Source organism: Petromyzon marinus, unplaced genomic scaffold (genome assembly GCF_048934315.1).
Source record: "Petromyzon marinus isolate PM22_M1 ecotype Great Lakes invasive population unplaced genomic scaffold, UKy_Petmar_22M1.pri1.0 PM_G_Scaffold_43, whole genome shotgun sequence".
In the NCBI taxonomy this organism is placed as follows: Eukaryota; Metazoa; Chordata; class Hyperoartia; order Petromyzontiformes; family Petromyzontidae; genus Petromyzon; species Petromyzon marinus.
Genome location: NW_027422995.1, coordinates 995,381 through 1,016,820, shown reverse-complemented (window position 1 = coordinate 1,016,820; position 21,440 = coordinate 995,381). Strand labels below are relative to the sequence as shown.

Sequence of the window (21,440 nt, the reverse complement as noted above, 5' to 3'; positions counted from 1 at the left end):
CTCCACTCACCACTCTTATTAAACTCCACTCACCACTCTTATTAAACTCCACTCACCACTCTCATTAAACTCCACTCACCACTCTTATTAAACTCCACTCACCACTCTTATTAAACTCCACTCACCACTCTTATTAAACTCCACTCACCACTCTTATTAAACTCCACTCACTACTCTTATTAAACTCCACTCACCACTCTTATTAAACTCCACTCACCACTCTTATTAAACTCCACTCACCACTCTTATTAAACTCCACTCACCACTCTTATTAAACTCCACTCACCACTCTTATTAAACTCCACTCACTACTCTTATTAAACTCCACTCACCACTCTTATTAAACTCCACTCACCACTCTCATTAAACTCCACTCACCACTCTCATTAAACTCCACTCACCACTCTCATTAAACTCCACTCACCACTCTCATTAAACTCCACTCACCACTCTTATTAAACTCCACTCACCACTCTTATTAAACTCCACTCACCACTCTTATTAAACTCCACTCACCACTCTTATTAAACTCCACTCACTACTCTTATTAAACTCCACTCACCACTCTTATTAAACTCCACTCACCACTCTTATTAAACTCCACTCACCACTCTCATTAAACTCCACTCACCACTCTTATTAAACTCCACTCACCACTCTTATTAAACTCCACTCACCACTCTTCTTAAACTCCACTCACCACTCTTATTAAACTCCACTCACCACTCTCATTAAACTCCACTCACCACTCTCATTAAACTCCACTCACCACTCTTATTAAACTCCACTCACCACTCTTATTAAACTACACTCACCACTCTTATTAAACTCCACTCACCACTCTTATTAAACTCCACTCACCACTCTTATTAAACTCCACTCACCACTCTTATTAAACTCCACTCACCACTCTCATTAAACTCCACACACCACTCTCATTAAACTCCACTCACCACTCTTATTAAACTCCACTCACCACTCTTATTAAACTCCACTCACCACTCTTATTAAACTCCACTCACCACTCTTATTAAACTCCACTCACCACTCTTATTAAACTCCACTCACCACTCTTATTAAACTCCACTCACCACTCTTATTAAACTCCACTCACCACTCTCATTAAACTCCACTCACCACTCTTATTAAACTCCACTCACCACTCTTATTAAACTCCACTCACCACTCTTATTAAACTCCACTCACCACTCTCATTAAACTCCACTCACCACTCTTATTAAACTCTACTCACCACTCTTATTAAACTCCACTCACCACTCTTATTAAACTCCACTCACCACTCTTATTAAACTCCACTCACTACTCTTATTAAACTCCACTCACCACTCTTATTAAACTCCACTCACCACTCTTATTAAACTCCACTCACCACTCTTATTAAACTCCACTCACCACTCTTATTAAACTCCACTCACCACTCTTATTAAACTCCACTCACTACTCTTATTAAACTCCACTCACCACTCTTATTAAACTCCACTCACCACTCTCATTAAACTCCACTCACCACTCTCATTAAACTCCACTCACCACTCTCATTAAACTCCACTCACCACTCTCATTAAACTCCACTCTCACGCCTTTCCAAATTGACATTTCAATGCTTGTGTAGCACCACAGATGGTACTACGGTACCACGTAGTGTAACACCACAGATGGTACTACGTAGTGTAACACCACATATGGTACTACGTAGTGTAACACCACAGATGGTACTACGTAGTGTAACACCACAGATGGTACTACTAGTGTAACACCACAGATAGTACTACTAGTGTAACACCACAGATGGTACTACGTAGTGTAACACCACAGATGGTACTACGTAGTGTAACACCACAGGTGGTACTACTAGTGTAACACCACAGATGGTACTACGTAGTGTAACACCACAGATAGTACTACTAGTGTAACACCACAGATAGTACTACTAGTGTAACACCACAGATAGTACTACTAGTGTAACACCACAGATAGTACTACTAGTGTAACACCACAGATGGTACTACGTAGTGTAACACCACAGATGGTACTACGTAGTGTAACACCACAGATGGTACTAAGTGGTGTAACACCACAGATGGTAATACGGTACCACGTAGTGTAACACCACAGATGGTACCTCGTAGTGTAACACCACAGATGGTACTACGGTACCTCGTAGTGTAACACCACAGATGGTACTACGGTACCACATAGTGTAACACCACAGATGGTACTAGGGTACCTCGTAGTGTAACATCACAGATGGTACTACGTAGTGTAACACCACAGATGGTACCTCGTAGTGTAACACCACAGATAGTACTACGGTACCAAGTAGTGTAACACCACAGATGGTACTACGGTCCCACGCAGTGTAACACCACAGATGGTACTACGGTACCACGTAGTGTAACACCACAGATGGTACTACGGTACCACGTAGTGTAACACCACAGATGGTACTACGGTACCAAGTAGTGTAACACCACAGATGGTACTACGGTCCCACGCAGTGTAACACCACAGATGGTACTACGGTACCAAGTAGTGTAACACCACAGATGGTACTACGGTACCACGTAGTGTAACACCACAGATGGTACTACGGTACCACGTAGTGTAACACCACAGATGGTACTACGGTACCTCGTACCGTCGGGGTGAAGGGCTACGGGGCTTCTAGGATCCCAGACAGCTGAGCCCCTCACTGGGCAAGGGGCATCAAAGGGGACCTCCCCCAGCCGATCTGGGACCAGTTGAAGACCGAAGCCGAAGACCGGTAGCAGCCAGACAGGACCCTGGGGCCCCTTGCAAGGGCCCCGGGGACGCCGTGCGGGCCGGTGGTGAGACTCTGGGCCGGTGGTGGGACTCTGGGCCGGTGGTGGACTCTGGGCCGGTGGTGGGACTCTGGGCCGGTGGTGGGACTCTGGGCCGCTGGTGGGACTCTGGGGCCAGTGGTGGGACTCTGGGCCGGTGGTGGGACTCTGGGGCCAGTGGTGGGACTCTGGGCCAGTGGTGGGACTCTGGGCCAGTGGTGGGACTCTGGGCCAGTGGTGGGACTCTGGGCCGGTGGTGGGACTCTGGGGCCGGTGGTGGGACTTTGGGCCGGTGGTGGGACTCTGGGCCAGTGGTGGGACTTTGGGCCGGTGGTGGGACTCTGGGGCCGGTGGTGGGACTCTGGGCCAGTGGTGGTGGGACTCTGGGCCAGTGGTGGGACTCTGGGCCGGTGGTGGTGGGACTCTGGGGCACTGGTAGTGGGACTCTGGGCCAGTGGTGGGACTCTGGGGCCAGTGGTGGGACTCTGGGCCAGTGGTGGGACTCTGGGCCGGTGGTGGGACTCTGGGGCTAGTGGTGGGACTCTGGGCCAGTGGTGGACTCTGAGGCCAGTGGTGGGACTCTGGGCCAGTGGTGGGACTCTGGGGCCGCTGGTGGGACTCTGGGGCCAGTGGTTGGACTCTGGGGCCAGTGGTGGGACTCTGGGCCAGTGGTGGGACTCTGAGGTCAGTGGTGGGACTCTGGGGCCGCTGGTGGGACTCTGGGCCTGTGGTAGGACTCTGGGGCCAGTGGTGGGACTCTGGGACTCCCCGGCCCTACGCCCTTATAAGGGCGAGGTCAGAGGAAGCCAGAGTGTAGACCCTGGGTCGGGGTCAGGGGTCAGCCCCCCCTTAGGGTGATCACAGCGGAGGAGCCGAGAGCGTTGCCAGCGTCACGGCACGCCGGGAGTAGGCCGTGTCCCTAGGGCTGTAGCAGCCCATCAGGACTGTCGGGGAGCGCTGTGTTGTAATAAAGGAGTTGTCTATACGAAGGTGTGTCTACGGAACCCATTACGCCTGTGCCAAACTTGGGCGGCCATAAAATGCTTACCCATCCATCGCTTGATCTCCGCAGGAATGGAATGAGTGTGCGTGTGTGTGTAGCGGTTAGCGCTACGCTGCGCTATGAACCTGGCGACCCGGGTTTGATTCCCGCTCACGGCCAACACCGGTGACAATTATCTGAACGGGTCCCGGGCCTCCCCTAGGTCGACTCAGCCTCAAATGAGTACCTGGTGCGGTGGATAAAAACATTGCCACTGGGGAGACAAAGGCGGTCGGGCGTGGTGCTGGCCACCCACCCCCTCGTGTACCGTTCCGGCCTTCATAAGTGCTCACTAACAGCACTTGCCCAACAGTCTGTTAAGGCTACACGGGGGATCTTTGTCTTTGTGTGCTGCTCGCTAACAGCACTTGCCCCTACAGTCTGTTACAGGCTACACGGGGGATCTTTGTCTTTGTGTGCTGCTCGCTAACAGCACTTGCCCCTAAAGCCTGTCACAGGCTACACGGGGGATCTTTGTCTTTGTGTGTGCTCGCTAACAGCACTTGCCCCTACAGTCTGTTACAGGCTACACGGTGGGGGATCTTTGTCTTTGTGTGTGCTCGCTAACAGCACTTGCCCCTACAACTCTGTTACAGGCTACACGGGGGATCTTTGTCTGTTTATCTTTGTGTAAATAATCCAAGTGCACGACAGGCACCTCCCGTCGACTCGGGCCACGTGGTGCACCCCGCCCGGCAGGATGACGTTGAGCTCCACATTGTCCACTGGGGGGCCGTCGCCACCGTCCGGTGGGTCTAAGCTGGGGGTCCCAGTCTGGGACTGGGACCGCATCAGCGGTGGTACCGGCGCACGGGGCTTCATCTTCCTGGCTGCTGCGGAACGACAACAAAATAAAGAGCAGTGGGACGTTGCGCTGCTAGGCCGTTTTAAGGATTTATATTGTTACATCAACAAGGGGGGTTGGGTGTGCAGTCAGGGTTGATGCAGGTACATTCGTTAGGTCAAGGCGAAGCCACTCATTCTCCAACGTCGGTGGACTGGCGTTTTGTTAGGAACAACGAATGATCGGCCACTTAAGAGATCACAAGGCAATGGGGATCAATGCGTCAACATTCAACCCTGACTTAAAACTGCAATTAATCAAGTGATAGGCGTGTGACCGCCCTTACACACATCACTTTCAGATCTCGCATGGCCACGTGCACCTATATTCACAAATTGAAAGGAAATTAATGTATTCATTTAGTGGTTAGCAGCAGTAATGGATGATCATGATGCTTTAAATAAATAAAACATTTCATAAAAACGAAGCAGATGGAACCATTATATTACAAACACAGTAGCTCCATGTGATGCTTATGTAAAACGCAATATCTACGTAAATGCAATTGCCAGTTCAACGTAACACGTTTGCTACTTTGTTGCATGCAATTTCACGTTCACTTAAAATTGGGCAGTGCTCTTTGAATACATCTTGCACTGACTGTGCAAGCCCTGTACCGCCATGAAATTACTACACAGAGAAGTGATATTAAATCACTCTTGACAACAGGATGTTGATGAGTGATTAGCACGTGATGAGTCATTCATTGATCCGTTCATTTTTTTTTAAATCATCTATCAGTATGGTGGGGGGGGGGGGTGTGGTCACTCCGTCAAGTAACCAGTTAACATTATCAAGACACACCTTAGTACATGACTTAAGTGAGTTTAGGGGTGTGATCAGTACGTACGATATAATTTTTGTTTGGGTGAATAATTATCCCGAATGTTTACGATCTGACCACTTACTGCATTCTTGGCGTAATGCAGTAAGAGTGTGAGTGTGTGTATGTGTGTGTATGTATGTGTGTGTCCGGCAAAACAACCCCCTACCTCCTCGCGGTGCCGGACGGGCAACTCTGTTGTGGACAGCGCTGTGGGGGGAGATCCCATTTTGATTGGCTCCTCCCCTCATGGCATATGTGTCCACCACAGGGGCTAAACGGGGGCTCTGGATGGGTGCGAGGGGCTGGTAACCCCTCCACCTTCAATTAATTACCACGAAACCACGAATTAAACTGAAATATGTAACAACTAAGCTTGTAAATTTTGATTTAAAGCTTTCGTGACTGCAGTAATTCATATTCTTAGTTTTTTCGGTAAAGTCACGTTGAAGAGAAACAACAAAATAACAAAATATATATAAAACAATAAAAAATTCTCACGACGTTTCGACCATAACTCACACCTGATGATGACCGTTTGAGTTATGGTCGAAACGTCGTGAGAATTTTTTATTGTTTTATATATATTTTGTTATTTTGTTGTTTCTCTTCAACTAAGCTTGTGCCGGAGGCCCCGGGGGGCCAGGCGTCTATGACGTCTCCTGGCCAAACCCCAATTGGCGGAGCCAGGAGATTGAATACCTACCCTCGGGGCTACTCCAGAAACAACGAAAAGCCACTACGGGTGGCCACGTGGAATGTTCGAACGCTCACTGCAGAGGAGAGGCTGCCACTCCTCTGTCGGGAGCTGGACCGGTACCGCCTGGATCTATGCGGCATTCAGGAGGTCCGGTGGACCGGCTCTGGCTCCTGCCACCATGAGGGGTGGACAGTCCTCTACTCGGGGCAGCAGACTGCCAAACAACAGGGTGTGGGTCTTCTTTTGAACAAAAGAATGAAGGGGGCGTGGGAGCGTGGCGGTGAGGTGTGGGAAGCTGTAAGCCCCATGCTACTTTGCGCTCGCCTTCCCATCAACCGGAGGCGAGGAATGGTGGTCGTGGTTACTTATGCCCCCACCGAAGATGAACATCCGTGGAGGGATGCAGGCAAAGCCGATGAGTCAGATGCCTTCTATGACCTCCTGTCACAGGTGCTGGCTAAAGTGGCCCCTCGGGATAGAGTCATCATGTTGGGTGACTTCAATGCCCGAGTTGGTCATGATACTGGCACCTGGTCTGGAGTGATTGGAGGGCATGGGCCAGATCAGCTCAATAACAACGGTAGGAGGCTGCTAGATTTTTGTGCAGCCCATGGGCTTGTAATTACCAACACGCTGTTCCGGCATCGGCGCATCCACACAACATCATGGATGCATGCCGGGTCCAAGCAAGAACATCTGCTGGACTACATAGTGACGGACCAGCGAATGCGAGCCCATGTCCTTGACACCAGGACCTACCGTGGAGCTGATCTGCCCTCTGACCATCGACTAGTCATCTGTAAGATGCGCCTGCCATTCTTCCACTCCGGTGGTGGGTGTACACCCAGGACCCCATTCCAACCTAAAGTGGCCTAGTCTCAGTTATCTGATGAAAGTTGCAAGCGAGAATTTCATCATCGCTTGCGGCTGGGATTGGCATCGTCCCCGACTCCTCCTGATGTCGAGGGTAAATGGGCGAGGTTTAGGACTGTGACTCATGCAGCTGCAATGGCTGCTCTGGGTACGTGGTCCAGACCTCCCCAGACACCCTGGATGACAAAGGAGTTGTTCAGGATGGTTGAGAAAAAGCGACAGGCCCACTGTCATCGGCTACAGAATCCCACGTCAGAGAATGAGGAGGCTTACCGCAGCCTTCGCTCAGAGGTTCGGAGAGCCGTGAGGCGCTGCAAGGATGGGTGGTGGTCGCGGGTTGCTGAGGAGATGGAGTCTGCCTCAGTGGCCCGTGATCACAAATCTCTATTTAACTCCATCAAAAAAGTAACCTGCAGCGCCACACCTATTACCATCATCAGGGGAAAAAACGGTGATCCAATTTCCGACCCCCAGGAACAGGTTCGCAGATTTGCTGAGCATTTCTGTGAGGTTCTGGGGGAGGGAAAATCCCTCAGCCAGGAAAACATCGTGGCACAAAGTGAGGATGACCCTGCTGAGGCTGCGGTGCCTCAAATATTGGATGAAGTCACCCCCTGTGAGTGGCTGGCTGAGGTGCCATCTGCTGAGGAAGTATTGAAGGCGATCCGGAGTCTGAGACCAGGAAAGGCAGCGGGCAGAGATGATCTCCCAAGCAAAATGCTGAGGGAGGGTGGCGTTTGTGCACAGACTGCCCTATATGACATCATAACAACAGTCTGGACCACTGGACGGGTTCCGCAGGATTGGAAGGATGCCCTGGTGGTCCCCCTTTTTAAGAAGGGGGACCGCACAGACTGTAACAACTACAGGGGCATCTCACTCCTCAGTGTGCCGGGAAAGGTCCTGGCAAGGATTATTCAGCATCGCCTTGCCAGGCACGCTGAGGAGAGGCTTGCGGAGCCCCAATGCGGTTTCAGGAAAGGGCGGTCCTGCACAGATGCCATATTTTCTGTCCGTCTGCTACAGCAGAGGTGTAGGGAATTCCAACAAGACCTACATCTCTGCTTTATTGACCTGGTCAAGGCCTATGATACCATCAGTAGGCCTGGGCTCTGGGTCGTTCTTCGTGCTTTTGGAGTACCTGACCCTCTGCTCACGATCATTAAGGACCTTCATGATGGTGAGCGGGCCCGGGTAAAACTACGTGGCCGGGAGTCAGAGCCATTCCCTGTACATCTTGGGGTGCGACAGGGATGTCCTCTGGCTCCCACATTATTTAACATCTATTTTGACCACGTAGTTCGTGAAGCCTTCAATAGCTGTACCGGGGGAATCTCCATATGGTACAGATATAATGGGAGGCTAATCGATGCCCGGGTGCGGTCAAGGGATGGCTCCCTATTGCTCAACCACGTTATGTATGCTGATGATTTGGTAATAGCTGCTCAGTCAGAGGAGGAGTTGGAGACGCTGCTGCTGAGACTGGAGCGTGCCACTAAGAGGTGGGGCCTTACCATCAGCCCCACCAAAACTAAGCACCTGCCTGGGTATTTTGTACCATCGGACACTCCACCCCCACAACTCCCAATCGGTGATGGGGCAGTTGTGGAGAGAGTGGAGAGTTTCCCATACCTGGGCAGTGTGCTTATGACTGGCTCCAGTTTAACAGCAGAGGTCTCACTCCGAATCAGTCGAGCGGCAATATCTTTTCATCGGTTGCGTAACGCTGTGTGGAAGCTACCTGGTCTGTCGCTCCGCACTAAGCTTCAGGTCTTCTCGGCCACGGTCATTCCCTCCCTTCTCTACGCTTGCGAGACGTGGACCCCCCTGGTGGAACATCTTCGCCGGTTAGAAACATTTAGGCTGGCCTGCCTACGATCCATCCTGGGTTTAACCAGACTGGATTGTGTGAGGAGCTCACAAATCCTTGAAAGATCTGGGCAGGGTCCCATCGGTGAGCTCCTCCGGCAGGCAAGGCTGCGATGGCTGGGTCATGTAGCCCGCATGCCCAGCCACCGCATGCCGAAACAGCTTTTGTTTGGCCGGATTGAGGGGGCTGGGCGGGCGCGGCACGGGCTAGAGAAGAGATGGAGTGATGTGGTACAGGAGGACGTGGAGCTGAGTGGACTTGCCGATGACTGGTACCAGCGGTGTCAAGATCGGCCTCTGTGGAGGAGGCTCGTGAAGGATGCTACTGGGCAGTTGGAGGCAGTCGCCCTCCAACAACAATGGAGGGCGGAGGAGCGACGCTCACAACAGCGAGCGGAGCGCCGGGTGGCTAAAGCACAGCAGGTTGGCACAGTAGGGGGCACAGGTGGTGCATCAGCCAATCATCTCAGTCAGTCGACCCGTGGCACCTGGGTCTGCCCCGTGACCTCCTGCCAGCGGGCGTTCGACACTTCACGTGGCCTCAGGGTGCACATAGCCTGGCACAAGCGTCGTGGTGACGTCACCGCCACTTAGTGGCGAATGGCGGTTGTTGTTGTATGTGTGTATGTGAGTGTGTATGTGTGTATGTGAGTGTGTATATGAGTGTGTATGTGAGTGTGTATGTGAGCGTGTATGTGTATATGAGTGTGTATATGAGTGTGTATGTGAGTGTGTATGTGAGTGTGTATGTGAGTGTGTATGTGAGTGTGTGTATGTGTGTGAGTATGTATATGAGTGTGTATGTGAGTGTGTGTGTATGTGAGTGTGTATGTGAGTGTGTATGTGTGTATACAGTCTGTTAAGGTAATATGGGGGATCTTTGTCGTTGTTGTGTATATGAGTGTGTATGTGTATGTATGTGAGTGTGTATGTGTATGTGAGTGTGTGTGTATGTATATGAGTGTGTATGTGAGTGTGTATGTGTGTATGTATGTGAGTGTGTATGTGAGCGTGTATGTGTATATGAGTGTGTATATGAGTGTGTATGTGAGTGTGTATGTGAGTGTGTATGTGAGTGTGTATATGAGTGTGTATATTAGTGTGTATATGAGTGTGTATGTGTGTATGTATGTGAGTGTGTATGTGTGTATGTATATGTGTGTATGTGAGTGTGTATGTGAGTGTGTATGTGAGTGTGTATATGAGTGTGTATATGAGTGTGAATGTGAGTGTGTATGTGAGTGTGTATGTGAGTGTGTGTGTATATGAGTGTGAATGTGAGTGTGTATGTAAGTGTGTATGTGAGTGTGTATGTGTGTGTGTATATGAGTGTGAATGTGTATATGAGTGTGTATATGAGTGTGAATGTGAGTGTGTATGTGAGTGTGTATGTGAGTGTGTATGTGTGTGTATGAGTGTGAATGTGAGTGTGTATGTGAGTGTGTATGTGTGTGTGTATGTGAGTATGTATGTGAGTGTGTATGTGTATGTGAGTGTGTACATGAGTGTGTATGTGTGTGTGTATGTCAGTGTGTATGTGAGTGTGTATATGAGTGTATATGAGTGTGTATATGAGTGTGTATGAGTGTATGTGAGTGTGTATATAAGTGTGTGAGTGTGTGTGTGTTTGTACAAGGATGTTGCAACCTGCTGTGTACGGTGTACACTGAAGTTATTCTATGTGTAAGCACCTTGGCAGGAGTTTCAAAGGGGGAGGAACAACAACAACAACCTGCTTGCACACACACGGACACACACGGACACACACACGGATACACACACAGACATACACACACACACACACACGGACACACACACACGGACACACACACGGACACACACACACAGACACAATACAACAATGAGTACACACGTGTCAGCCAGAGTGAGCGGACACTGCTCAGATGGATCAACGTTTTCCATCATTAGACCTCCTTTGCCAGTACCAAAATATAATAATAGTGTTTTTTCCCCTTTTTTCTGGCAACAAAACTGAAACCTTTTAACAAGGATTCATGTTACTGCATTAACCACAATACCTGCAGTCAAAATGCAAACAAAACACATACTATGATCATATATGATGCATTGTCCTTGAAACTGATTGGTCCACACCAAGAAAGCCATCCCTTGGTGTGGACCAATCAGTTTCAAGGACAATGCATCATATATTATCATAGTATGTTTTTTTATTATCATAGTATGTGGTTAATGCAGTAACATGAATCCTTGTTAAAAGGTTTCAGTTTTGTTTTGCCGAATCGATTGTTAAAAAGCCACTCGCCATAACAATTACGTCATCCATTGTGATTCACAGCATCTCAATACTACATTGTTCAAGCGTTATGTAACATGCCCGTATTTGTATTCAGCAAGTTATTTAAACATGCGCTTGAGTGTCATAGATTTTACACGTATGTAGAAAATGCAAAGAAATGTGTCAGGCATATTATCACACGTCCTATTAAACCGCTCCCACCGTCTGTACACACACACGGTGGTGGTGGTACTTTATACTGTAAAACACAGCACTTATAATACACCTTTATAAATGACCGCAGTCGTAAATCGGCCACGTGTATTAACCACGTGGAGCTCATTAACACAGCCACGTTAGCCACGAAAAATCAGACACAGTCGTTCACTCGTAACTTAGAACTTGTAAAATCTATACACGTTACTTTTAAACTACGAATAAGAGTACTGTAATTACGGCAAAAATACATTAGAGGTGCTGTATATCAGAACAATAAATCAAACAATAACACAGCCACGTAAACCACAAACGCCAAAGGCCCCGTTCACCACCACCACAACTTGTGCTAAAATATTCTTGGTTCGTTCGGTAAAGTCACCACGTAGAAGGGAAACAATAAAACAATAAAAATATAAAACAATAAAATAATAAAAATATAAAACAATAAAATTATTCTTGGTTCTTTCGGTAAAGTCACATAGAAGGGAAACAATAAAATAATACAAATAATACAATTCTCACGACGTATCGACTGCAACACAAGCAATCATCATCAGGCGTGAAAACCACAACAAAATATTCTTGCTGTGGTTTTCACACCTGATGATGATTGCTTGTGTTGCAGTCGAAACGTCGTGAGAATTTTGTGTTATATTTTTATTATTTTATAGTTTCCCTTCTACGTGGTGACTTTACCAAAAAGAACCAAGAATAAGAATCCCTGCAGTCACGAAAGCATAAAAATCAAAATGTAACTTGTGCCAAGTTATCAGAGTTACTCATCAATCCGACTTGTTCAACGTATAGCTGCTACGGCTTCAAAGATTATCACAAACAACAATCATTAAACATAAATAAGGGAGCCCAGAACACCCCACCACCAACAACCACAACAACCACGCCATCATCAACGTATAGCTGCTACGGCTTCAAAGATTATCACAAACAACAATCATTAAACATAAATAAGGGAGCCCAGAACACCCCACCACCACCAACAACCACACCACCATCAACGTATAGCTGCTACGGCTTCAAAGATCGTCACAAACAACAATCATTAAACATAAATAAGGGAGCCCAGAACACCCCACCACCAACAACAACCACACCATCATCAACGTATAGCTGCTACGGCTTCAAAGATTGTCACAAACAACAATCATTAAACATAAATAAGGGAGCCCAGAACACCCCACCACCACCACCAACAACCACAACAACCACACCATCATCACGGACGACATAAACTTGTTTACTTCACACCACGCAACAACTTTACAAACTGTTGTTGTTGTTTACGAATGCGACCTCGCAGAACCGCAAGAGTTTGTGACGCTGTGCAAGCAAGCAGCAGCATCACCATCTATTTATAATTAATATCGTGAACAAAACAAGTACAAACTTCTCCGTCTCTCTCCACTTCCACACTTGCAACCAACCCCACTTCCTCCACGTGCTGCTGCTGCTGCTCACACAGACAGCGACAACAGCAGCAGCGTGCGACAAAAGGTAGCCATTACCACGTGCTGGTGATCACGTGCTGGTGGTGGTGGTGGTGCTGGTCACGTGGTTGTTTGTAGTCGTGGATTTTGTCTTAACGGGGTCTCCAGACAAAACCTTGTAACTCCACAGGCTGCTGGCTGCTGCTGCTGGCTGCTTGCCGTCTCTCACTCCTCCCTGGAAGCCGGGAGGCGGGCGGGCGGGGCGGGCGGGAGCGTGAACAGAACTCGACGGCAGTGTGGCCGGGACCTCGGTTACGGTCGGTCTCAGACGGGCCCCGTCACCGCTGCGTAGTCCCGTCGTCGTGTGCGCGAAGGGGCCCACGGAGCGGATGAGCGAGAGAAGGGGAGAGAGAGAGAAGGAGAGAGAGATTATGGGAGCTGTGAGAGAGAGAGCGAAGTGGAGTTGATGAGAGCGGCAGGAGGAGGGGGAGGGGAGGGACGAGGAGGGGGCGGTGCCGTAGTGGGCGGGGTCACACTACGGCACCGCCACCTCCTCGTCCCTAGTGTGACCCCGCCCACTACGGCACCGCCCCCTCCTCGTCCCTAGTGTGACCCCGCCTACTACAGCACCGCCCCCTCCTCGTCCCTAGTGTGACCCCGCCCACTACGGCTGAGACTTGAAGCCAACTTGGTGTGTGGGGGTGGGTGGTTACTAAAACAAACATTCAGATTTATTAGTGCAGCAAAGCGCTTCATAAACTCAAGCCGTGTTTAATTTTACCAGGGTAAGGCTCACTGGGCTCTGTTAGATCTGCTTTAATTTATTTGTCTTTCCAGAAGAGATCTGCATATCGTCGCAAATGATGGGTCAACCAAATTGGCTTATCGTGGGTAAATTTGTAAGACGCTAATGCAGGGTGGTTTAAAAAAATGTGGACCCAATTTCAAAGCGGTATATTTCACGATGGCAACAACACGTTACAATTACACAACAAGTTACAAACGTAACAGTAGGGGTCTTCCCCCTTTTTTCTGACAACAAAACTGAAACCTTTTTAACAAGGATTCATGTCTACTGCATTAACCACAATACCTGCGGTCAAAATGCAAACAAAAAACATACTATGATCATATATGATGCATTGTCATTGGTGTGGACCAATCAGTTTCAAGGACAATGCCACATATTATCATAGTATGTTTTTGTTTGCATTTTGACTGTAGGTATTGTGGTTATGCAGTAGACATGAATCCTTGTTAAAAAGGTTTCAGTTTTGTTGCCAGAAAAAAGAGGGAAAACCCCTATTGTTACATTTTGGTACTGGCAAAGGAGGTCTAATGAAGTTACAAATGCTTTAATGAGTTATCAAGATTTACTAACCATTTTATAAATTCTCTATGTGCCCTCCACCAACATCGAGACGATAGTTGAATTCGTCCCAAACGCCTCTCAAAGCGAAGTCTTCTCTTCCACTGAAGTCACCGCTTGCCGTGATTCTGTTTTTGAGGTCATCCAGATGAGTCGCTGATGGTAGCACCAAAATCACTCTACGGGTCTTTGACGTATCACCACAAGGACAAGTCGCAGGGTGTGGCCGGTGAATGACTGAGGCTAGGGGATGTTTGTGCGCTGGCAGAAGCATCTAGCGGTTATCATTTTAAACTCTATGCCCCGCCGTTTCAAGTGGTATTGCCCGATGACGTTGGATGTAATTACCAGCGTAACGTCACAGTACTAATCAAACTGTAAATGTTGTGGATTCACTCTTCAACCACCACCGGTGTGGGGCTAAAGTAGTGAACTAATTGTCTTTTTTCAACGTGACGCTTTTTTTGCTGATTGGCCGTGTCGGGTGGTGGAGGGTTACGACACAGTTATAAATAACACCATCTAACCCAGAAAACCTTTATTGTGGATTATTATGAAGAGTTCGTGGTTTGCAGAGATGTAGCGATTTCAAATCGGGTCAATGTATTTGAAACACCCTGCTCTAAAATCCTGACCCGAACCTTAATAACACGATTATATTAAAATATTATAGCAATGCATTGATAAAAATTACATATTTACAGTGGTGGTAAATATTCAACATGCAAAAATAATGTGCGGTGCTTCGAAAAGTATTACATTTGCATCTTCCGGCATAATTATGAAGACAACCTAGACTGGATCAGCCCATCATCTGTCGGGGGTAGATACTGTGGAGGAGAAGTCAACAGTGGTTGCCTTTATGTGTTTACTTGCCCCCGCCATAGTAACGTCGAATTTCCACCACGTGGCTCAGAGCTCTTAAACGGGAGATGAGCACCGCCTAAATGCTCACTTTGTAAAAAAAATATTTTTGAGATCAGAACGCATCAGTACAAATACAATATTACAGTAGAGTTCACATTGCAGCAGTACACAGACAAGTCACAATCATTCATTGTTATTATTTTATCCAGGCGAGATTGCAGGATTCAATCCATGCAACCTATCTTGGCCACGGATCAGTAACGAAGGGATGGGGAACCTTACGACTTCGGCTGATTGTTGATCCTTCAACAACAGCCTTGTGCCATTGTAATGTTTTTTTTATTTAACGTAAAGGCATTTATGTTTTTTAACTTTATATTTTGAAAAGTAATGTCCGTTTGTGTTGACCCTGCAACCACAGCCTTCCGATTAATTATTAGACGGTTGGCTATTTTATCATTCGTTATTTTACAATAATTAACTTTACTTCTGAACAATCACTTCGCTGTCTCCTATAAATCGTTCATTGAATGTTTTTGATATTTTTATTCTGAATCTGCTCGTGTAAAATCGATGTTTTCATTTTATTAAAAAATTTGAGCGATGCATCAATGCGTTTGTTTTTGTCAATTTCCCCGTGTCTAATCGGCACCAGTGATTCTGTCAAATTCGCTTCAGAACGATGGACCCACAAATCAACTTTGGTTACAGCCTGCTTTGTCGAGTCTTAGAAGATGTGCAGTTTGTGGATTAACGCTCCACGATTAATTGGTGATGTACAGTGGGATGATGTATGAAGAAATATTTCATACTGTGGGAATTGCAGGTTAAACTTCACAGACTGTACCCAGTCTTTGGGGGGTAGGGGAGGGAAAATGTCCTTCCTTGTTATAGTAATAGGTTTTACCCTTTTAATTGGCACAAAAACTGACACCTTTATTCAAGGCATCATGTTTGCAATAACCACAACACAAGCAGTCAAAATGCAAACAAAAGCGACAACTCTGATAATAATATGCACTGTCCTTGAATTTGATTGGGTAAAACCTATTACTATATCTTGTTACTGGCAAAGGAGGTCTCATAATGTAAATCTTTCCATGTTGTTAAACTCCAACCCTCGCTGTGACCCTGTTGAAGCAACGCTGGATGGCGCCCTATTCCCATTGTAGATCCTGAACTCGCGCTGTGCAGAGTGGTCCTGATGTCTTGTGACTCCCAAAATTAATTGACCCCTAACATATTTGTCATTTGCATGTTAAATGTTGGGTTTTAAATAAAGCCTCCCATTACAATATTAAGCTTTAGAGAATTCAATTAAGAACGCGAGACATTTGGACCACCCTGTATTTGTAGCCTGGAATTCCATGTTGCTGATGGTGGCCAGTTTACATTGGTTGGCTTCTCACAAAGTGATGCTCAATATACACAATAAATATGAAAATAATGGAAGATAAAAACATCTCGCATTCTGAAGGATTTCAGCTCAAAGTTCAGCTTTAAATGTGACCTGTTTTGTTGCCAGAAAAAAATGGGAAAACCTATTCTCACATAAATCAGCTAATGAACTGTCATTCCACTGAATTTGTATCTGAGATATAGACAGGGTTTTCATAATAAATTGATGGTGGATAAAACCAGCAAGTGGCAAATTCCGCAACAGGTTACTTTATAAATTTCTATAAATCTCGGAATGAAATGTGCGTGTGTGTTGCGGTTTTTCTGTTTAATTTTTGTAAAAAAAAAGTTACTTATTAACTTTGTACCCAGTGGTGTTGACAAGAATCAATGATCAAAGTTAATGACACACCCACAAATGAAAAGACGGCTGATAAGTTAAAGAGCCAAGCTCCATACTCTTTGGTTCTATTGGGTAAAGTCACGTAGGTAAAAAAATAAAATAACAAGCCAAGCTCCATTGGAAGTCGACAGTGACCAGTCATTTTATTGTCGAGATACGTTACACAAGTGCGCTACTTGGCGGGCTGCAGGCCAACAGTGGCCGTTGAAGATGAGATCAGATTGCTTCATTGATGTTTTGTTTCATCATTAGACCTCCTTTGCCAGTACCAAAATATAATAACAGGGGTTTTCCTCCTTTTTTTCTGGCAACAAAACTGAAACGTTTTTAACAAGGATTCATGTTACTGCATTAACCACACACAATACCTGCAGTCAAAATGCAAACAAAAAAACATACTCTGATAATATATATGTGGCATTGAAGCCTCGACCCAATTGGTGCTCGACCAGATGACGCCAAAAGGCTCAAAAGAAAGCCGTCCCTTGGTGTGGACCAATCAGTTTCAAGGACAATGCATCATCATATATTATCATAGTATGTTTTATTTTTGCATTGAGACTGCAGGTATTGTGGTTAATGCAGTAACATGAATCCTTGCAAAAAGGTTTCAGTTTTGTTGCCAGAAAAAAGGGGGGAAACCCCAATTATTATTATAGTTGTTTTGTTATTACTGGATTGGAGTCTCTCTCGGAGCCATGCCAGCATCACCACAGTTTAAACACTCGCACACAGATCATACATTCGAGATTTTGCCTCTACGGTGCAGTGTTCTTTAGATGGAAGCTTTCAATTTACGTGTGTACAGAATGTGAAAATTCCAGTAGCTAAATATATATTTGTGTGTGTGTGTAAAGAAGGATGACCATTGTGTGGGTGGAAGGCACCTAGCCCTGAAAGACACTGGTAACTGTCAGTCGATAAGGTATGTTACAATATACAGGAGTACTATCTGTATACTTGATGTATACTGCACGTACAAAACCCCTTTTGGCAATGTGCTGTTTGGATGAGGGCCCTCTCCACGCTGTCTGGGTCATGGACACGATTTTGCAGGATGGTAAAGGCAGGGAGTCATAGACGTGGCAGTTTTAGAAGTGCAGCACAATTTATTTTACTTCGCTGTCATCTGCTGCCCACAAAACTCGTCTTTAATAAGTGTCGTTTGTTTTTTATTAACATAAAATAGTCACGTTCCACAAGGTGCTCCAGATGTCTTGTGACCCCCCCCCCCCCCCCACACACTTAATTATGTTCATACGGTATATATTTTATGTAAGGTTTATTTAGAAACAGAAATTAATACGCAAATGAAACACATTTTCCGGGGTCAGTTAATTGGGGGTTATAAGACATCTGGACCGTCCTGTATAGTACACAACAGAGAGTCTGCTGTATTGTCACGTGGCTAAACTCTTAGTACTGGTCCTGATTTAAGATGGTATATACAGCATGGGGCAGTAAAGACACATTTGAGAAAAGCATACTGTATACAGTAGTGTATTGTTAAAGTTAATTAAAATAACATACAGTATATCTCCATATATATAAAAGGCAAAGTTGTGATTGTGTCAGTTTAACACGTAGCAAGCTTTCGCGACCAATATTATTCATAATAAAGGTTTTTTTTAGTTAGATCGCGTTATTTATGAATGTGTCGTAACCCTCCACCACCCGACACGGCCAATCAGCAAATAAATTAGTGAACTAATTGTCTTTTGTCAACGTGACACTTATTTTTTGCTGATTGGCCGTGTCGGGTGGTGGAGGGTTACGACACAGTTATAAATAACGCGATCTAACCCAGAAAACCTTTATTGTGGATTATTATGAAGAGTTCGTGGTTTGCAGAGATGTAGCGATTTCAAATCTGGTCGACCTATTTGAAACACACTGCTCTAAAATCCTGACCCGAACCTTAATAACAATACGATTGATTAAAACATTATAGCAATGCATTGATTAAAATTACATATTTACAGTGGCGGTAAATATTCAACATGCAAAAATAATGTGCGGTGCTTCGAAAAGTATTGTATTTGCATCTTCTGGCATAATTATGAAGACAACCTAGACTGGATCAGCCCATCATCTGTCGGGGGTAGATACAATGAGTAACACACTGTGGAGAAGTCAACAGTGGGGTTACTTGCCCCCGCCATAGTAACGTCGAATTTCCACCACGTGGCTCAGAGCTCTTAAACTGGAGATGAGCACCGTCTAAATGCTCACTTTGGAAAATTTTTATTTTCGAGATCAGAACGCATCAGTACAAATACAATATTACAGTAGAGCTCACATTACAGCAGTACACAGACAAGTCACAATCATTCATTATTATTATTTTATCCAGGCGAGATTACAGGATTTAATCCATGCAACCTATCTTGGCCACGGATCAGTAACTAAGGGATGGGGAACCTTACGATTTCGGCTGATTGTTGATCCTTCTACAACAGCCTTGTGCCATTGTGATGTTTTTTTTAATGTAAAGGCATTTATAATGTTTTTTAACTATATATTTTTAAAAGTAATGTCCGTTTGTATTGACCCTGCAACCACATCCTTCCGATTAATTATTAGACGGTTGGCTATTTTATCATTCGTTATTTACGATAATTAACTTTACTTCTGAACAATCACTTTGCTGTCTCCTGTAAATCGTTCATTGAATGTTTTTGATCTTTTTATTCTGAATCTGTTCGTGTAAAATCGATGTTTTCATTTCATTAAAAAATTTGAGCGATGCATCAATGCGTTTGTTCTTGTCAATGTCCCCGTGTCTAATCGGCACCAGTGATTCTGTCAAATTCGCTTCACTACGATGGACCCACAAATCAATTTTGGTTACAGCCTGCTTTGTCGAGTCTTAGAAGATGTGCAGTTTGTGGATTAACGCTCCACGATTAATTGACGATGTACAGTGGAATGATGTATGAAGAAATATTTCATACTGTAGGAATTGCAGGTTTAACTTCACAGACTGTACCCAGTCTTTGGGGGGTAGGGGAGGGCAAATGTCTTTCCTTGTTATAGTAATAGGTTTTACCCTTTTAACTGGCACAAAAACTGACACCTTTATTCAAGGCATCATGTTTGCAATAACCACAACATAAGCAGTCAAAATGCAAACAAAAGCGACAACTCTCATAAAAATATGCACTGTCCTTGAATTTGATTGGGTAAAACCTATTACTATATCTTGTTACTGACAAAGGAGGTCTCATAATGTAAATCTTTCCTTCTTGTTAAACTCCAACCCTCGCTGCGACCCTATTGAAGCAACGCTGGGTGGCACCCTATTCCCATTGTAGATCCTGAACTCGTGCTGTGCAGAGTGGTCCTGATGTCTTGTGACTCCCAAAATTAATTGACCCCGAACATATTTGCATATTAAATGTTGCGTTTTAAATAAAGCCTCCTATTACAATATTAAGCTTTAGAGGAGACATGAGACATTTGGACCACCCTGTATCTGTAGCCTGGAATTCCACGTTGCTGATGGTGGCCAGTTTACATTTTTTGGCTTCTCACAAAGTGATGCTCAATATACACAATAAGTATGAAAATAATGGAAGATAAAAACATCTCACATTCTGAAGGATTTCAGCTCAAAGTTCAGCTTTAAATGTGACCTGTTTTGTTGCCAGAAAAAAAATGGGAAAACCTATTTTCATATCAATCAGCCAATGAACTGTCATTACACTGAATTTGTATCTGAGATATAGACAGGGTTCTCATAATAAATTGGTGGATAAAACCAGCAAGTGGCAAATTCTGCAACAGGTTACTTTATACATTTCTATAGATCTCGGAATGAAATGTGCGTGTGTGTTGCGGTTTTTTCTGTTTAATTTTTGTTTTAAAAAATTGTTACTTATTAACTTTGTACCCAGTGGTGTTGACAAGAATCAATTATCAAAGTTAATGACACACCCACAAATGAAAAGACGGCTGATAAGTTAAAGAGCCAAGCTCCATTGGAAGTCGACAGTGACCAGTCATTTTATTGTCGAGATACGTTACACAAGTGCGTTACTTGGCGGGCTGCAGGCCAACAGTAGCCGTTCAAGATGAGATCAGATTGCTTCATTGATGTTTTGTTCATCATTAGACCTCCTTTGCCAGTACCAAAATATAATAATAGGGTTTTTCCTCTTTTTTTCTGGCAACAAAACTGAAGCCTTTTTAGCAAGGATTCATGTCTGCATTAACCACAATACCTGCAGTCAAAATGCAAACGAAAAAACATACTATGATAATAAATATGTGGCATTGAAGCCTCGACCCAATTGGTGCTCGACCAGATGACGCCAAAAGGCTCAAAAGAAAGCCGTCCCTTGGTGTGGACCAATCAGTTTCAAGGACAATGCATCATCATATATTATCATAGTATGTTTTATTTTTGCATTTTGACTGCAGGTATTGTGGTTAATGCAGTAGATATAAATCCTTGTTCTATGGGAGCCTTTAACATTGAAGTCTATGGGAGCCTTTAGCATTGAAGTC

The 21,440-nt window shown here is 45.4% G+C and overlaps 1 protein-coding gene across 2 annotated transcripts in view; it reads right to left on the bottom strand.

The window, feature by feature from the left end:
- The window catches only part of LOC142917147 (uncharacterized), a 43,169-nt gene extending 29,793 nt beyond the window's left edge, over window positions 1–13,376 (bottom strand). For both annotated transcript variants that reach the window (XM_076061849.1, XM_076061850.1), the window contains exons 1-2: window positions 12,973–13,376; window positions 4,523–4,697 (exon numbers count right to left, since the gene is read on the bottom strand). In XM_076061849.1, coding sequence (XP_075917964.1) covers window positions 4,523–4,686 — 164 coding nt within the window. In that variant the 5' untranslated portion in view covers window positions 4,687–4,697; window positions 12,973–13,376. The remainder of the gene's footprint in view (window positions 1–4,522; window positions 4,698–12,972) is intronic.
- Window positions 13,377–21,440: the final 8,064 nt, after the last annotated feature.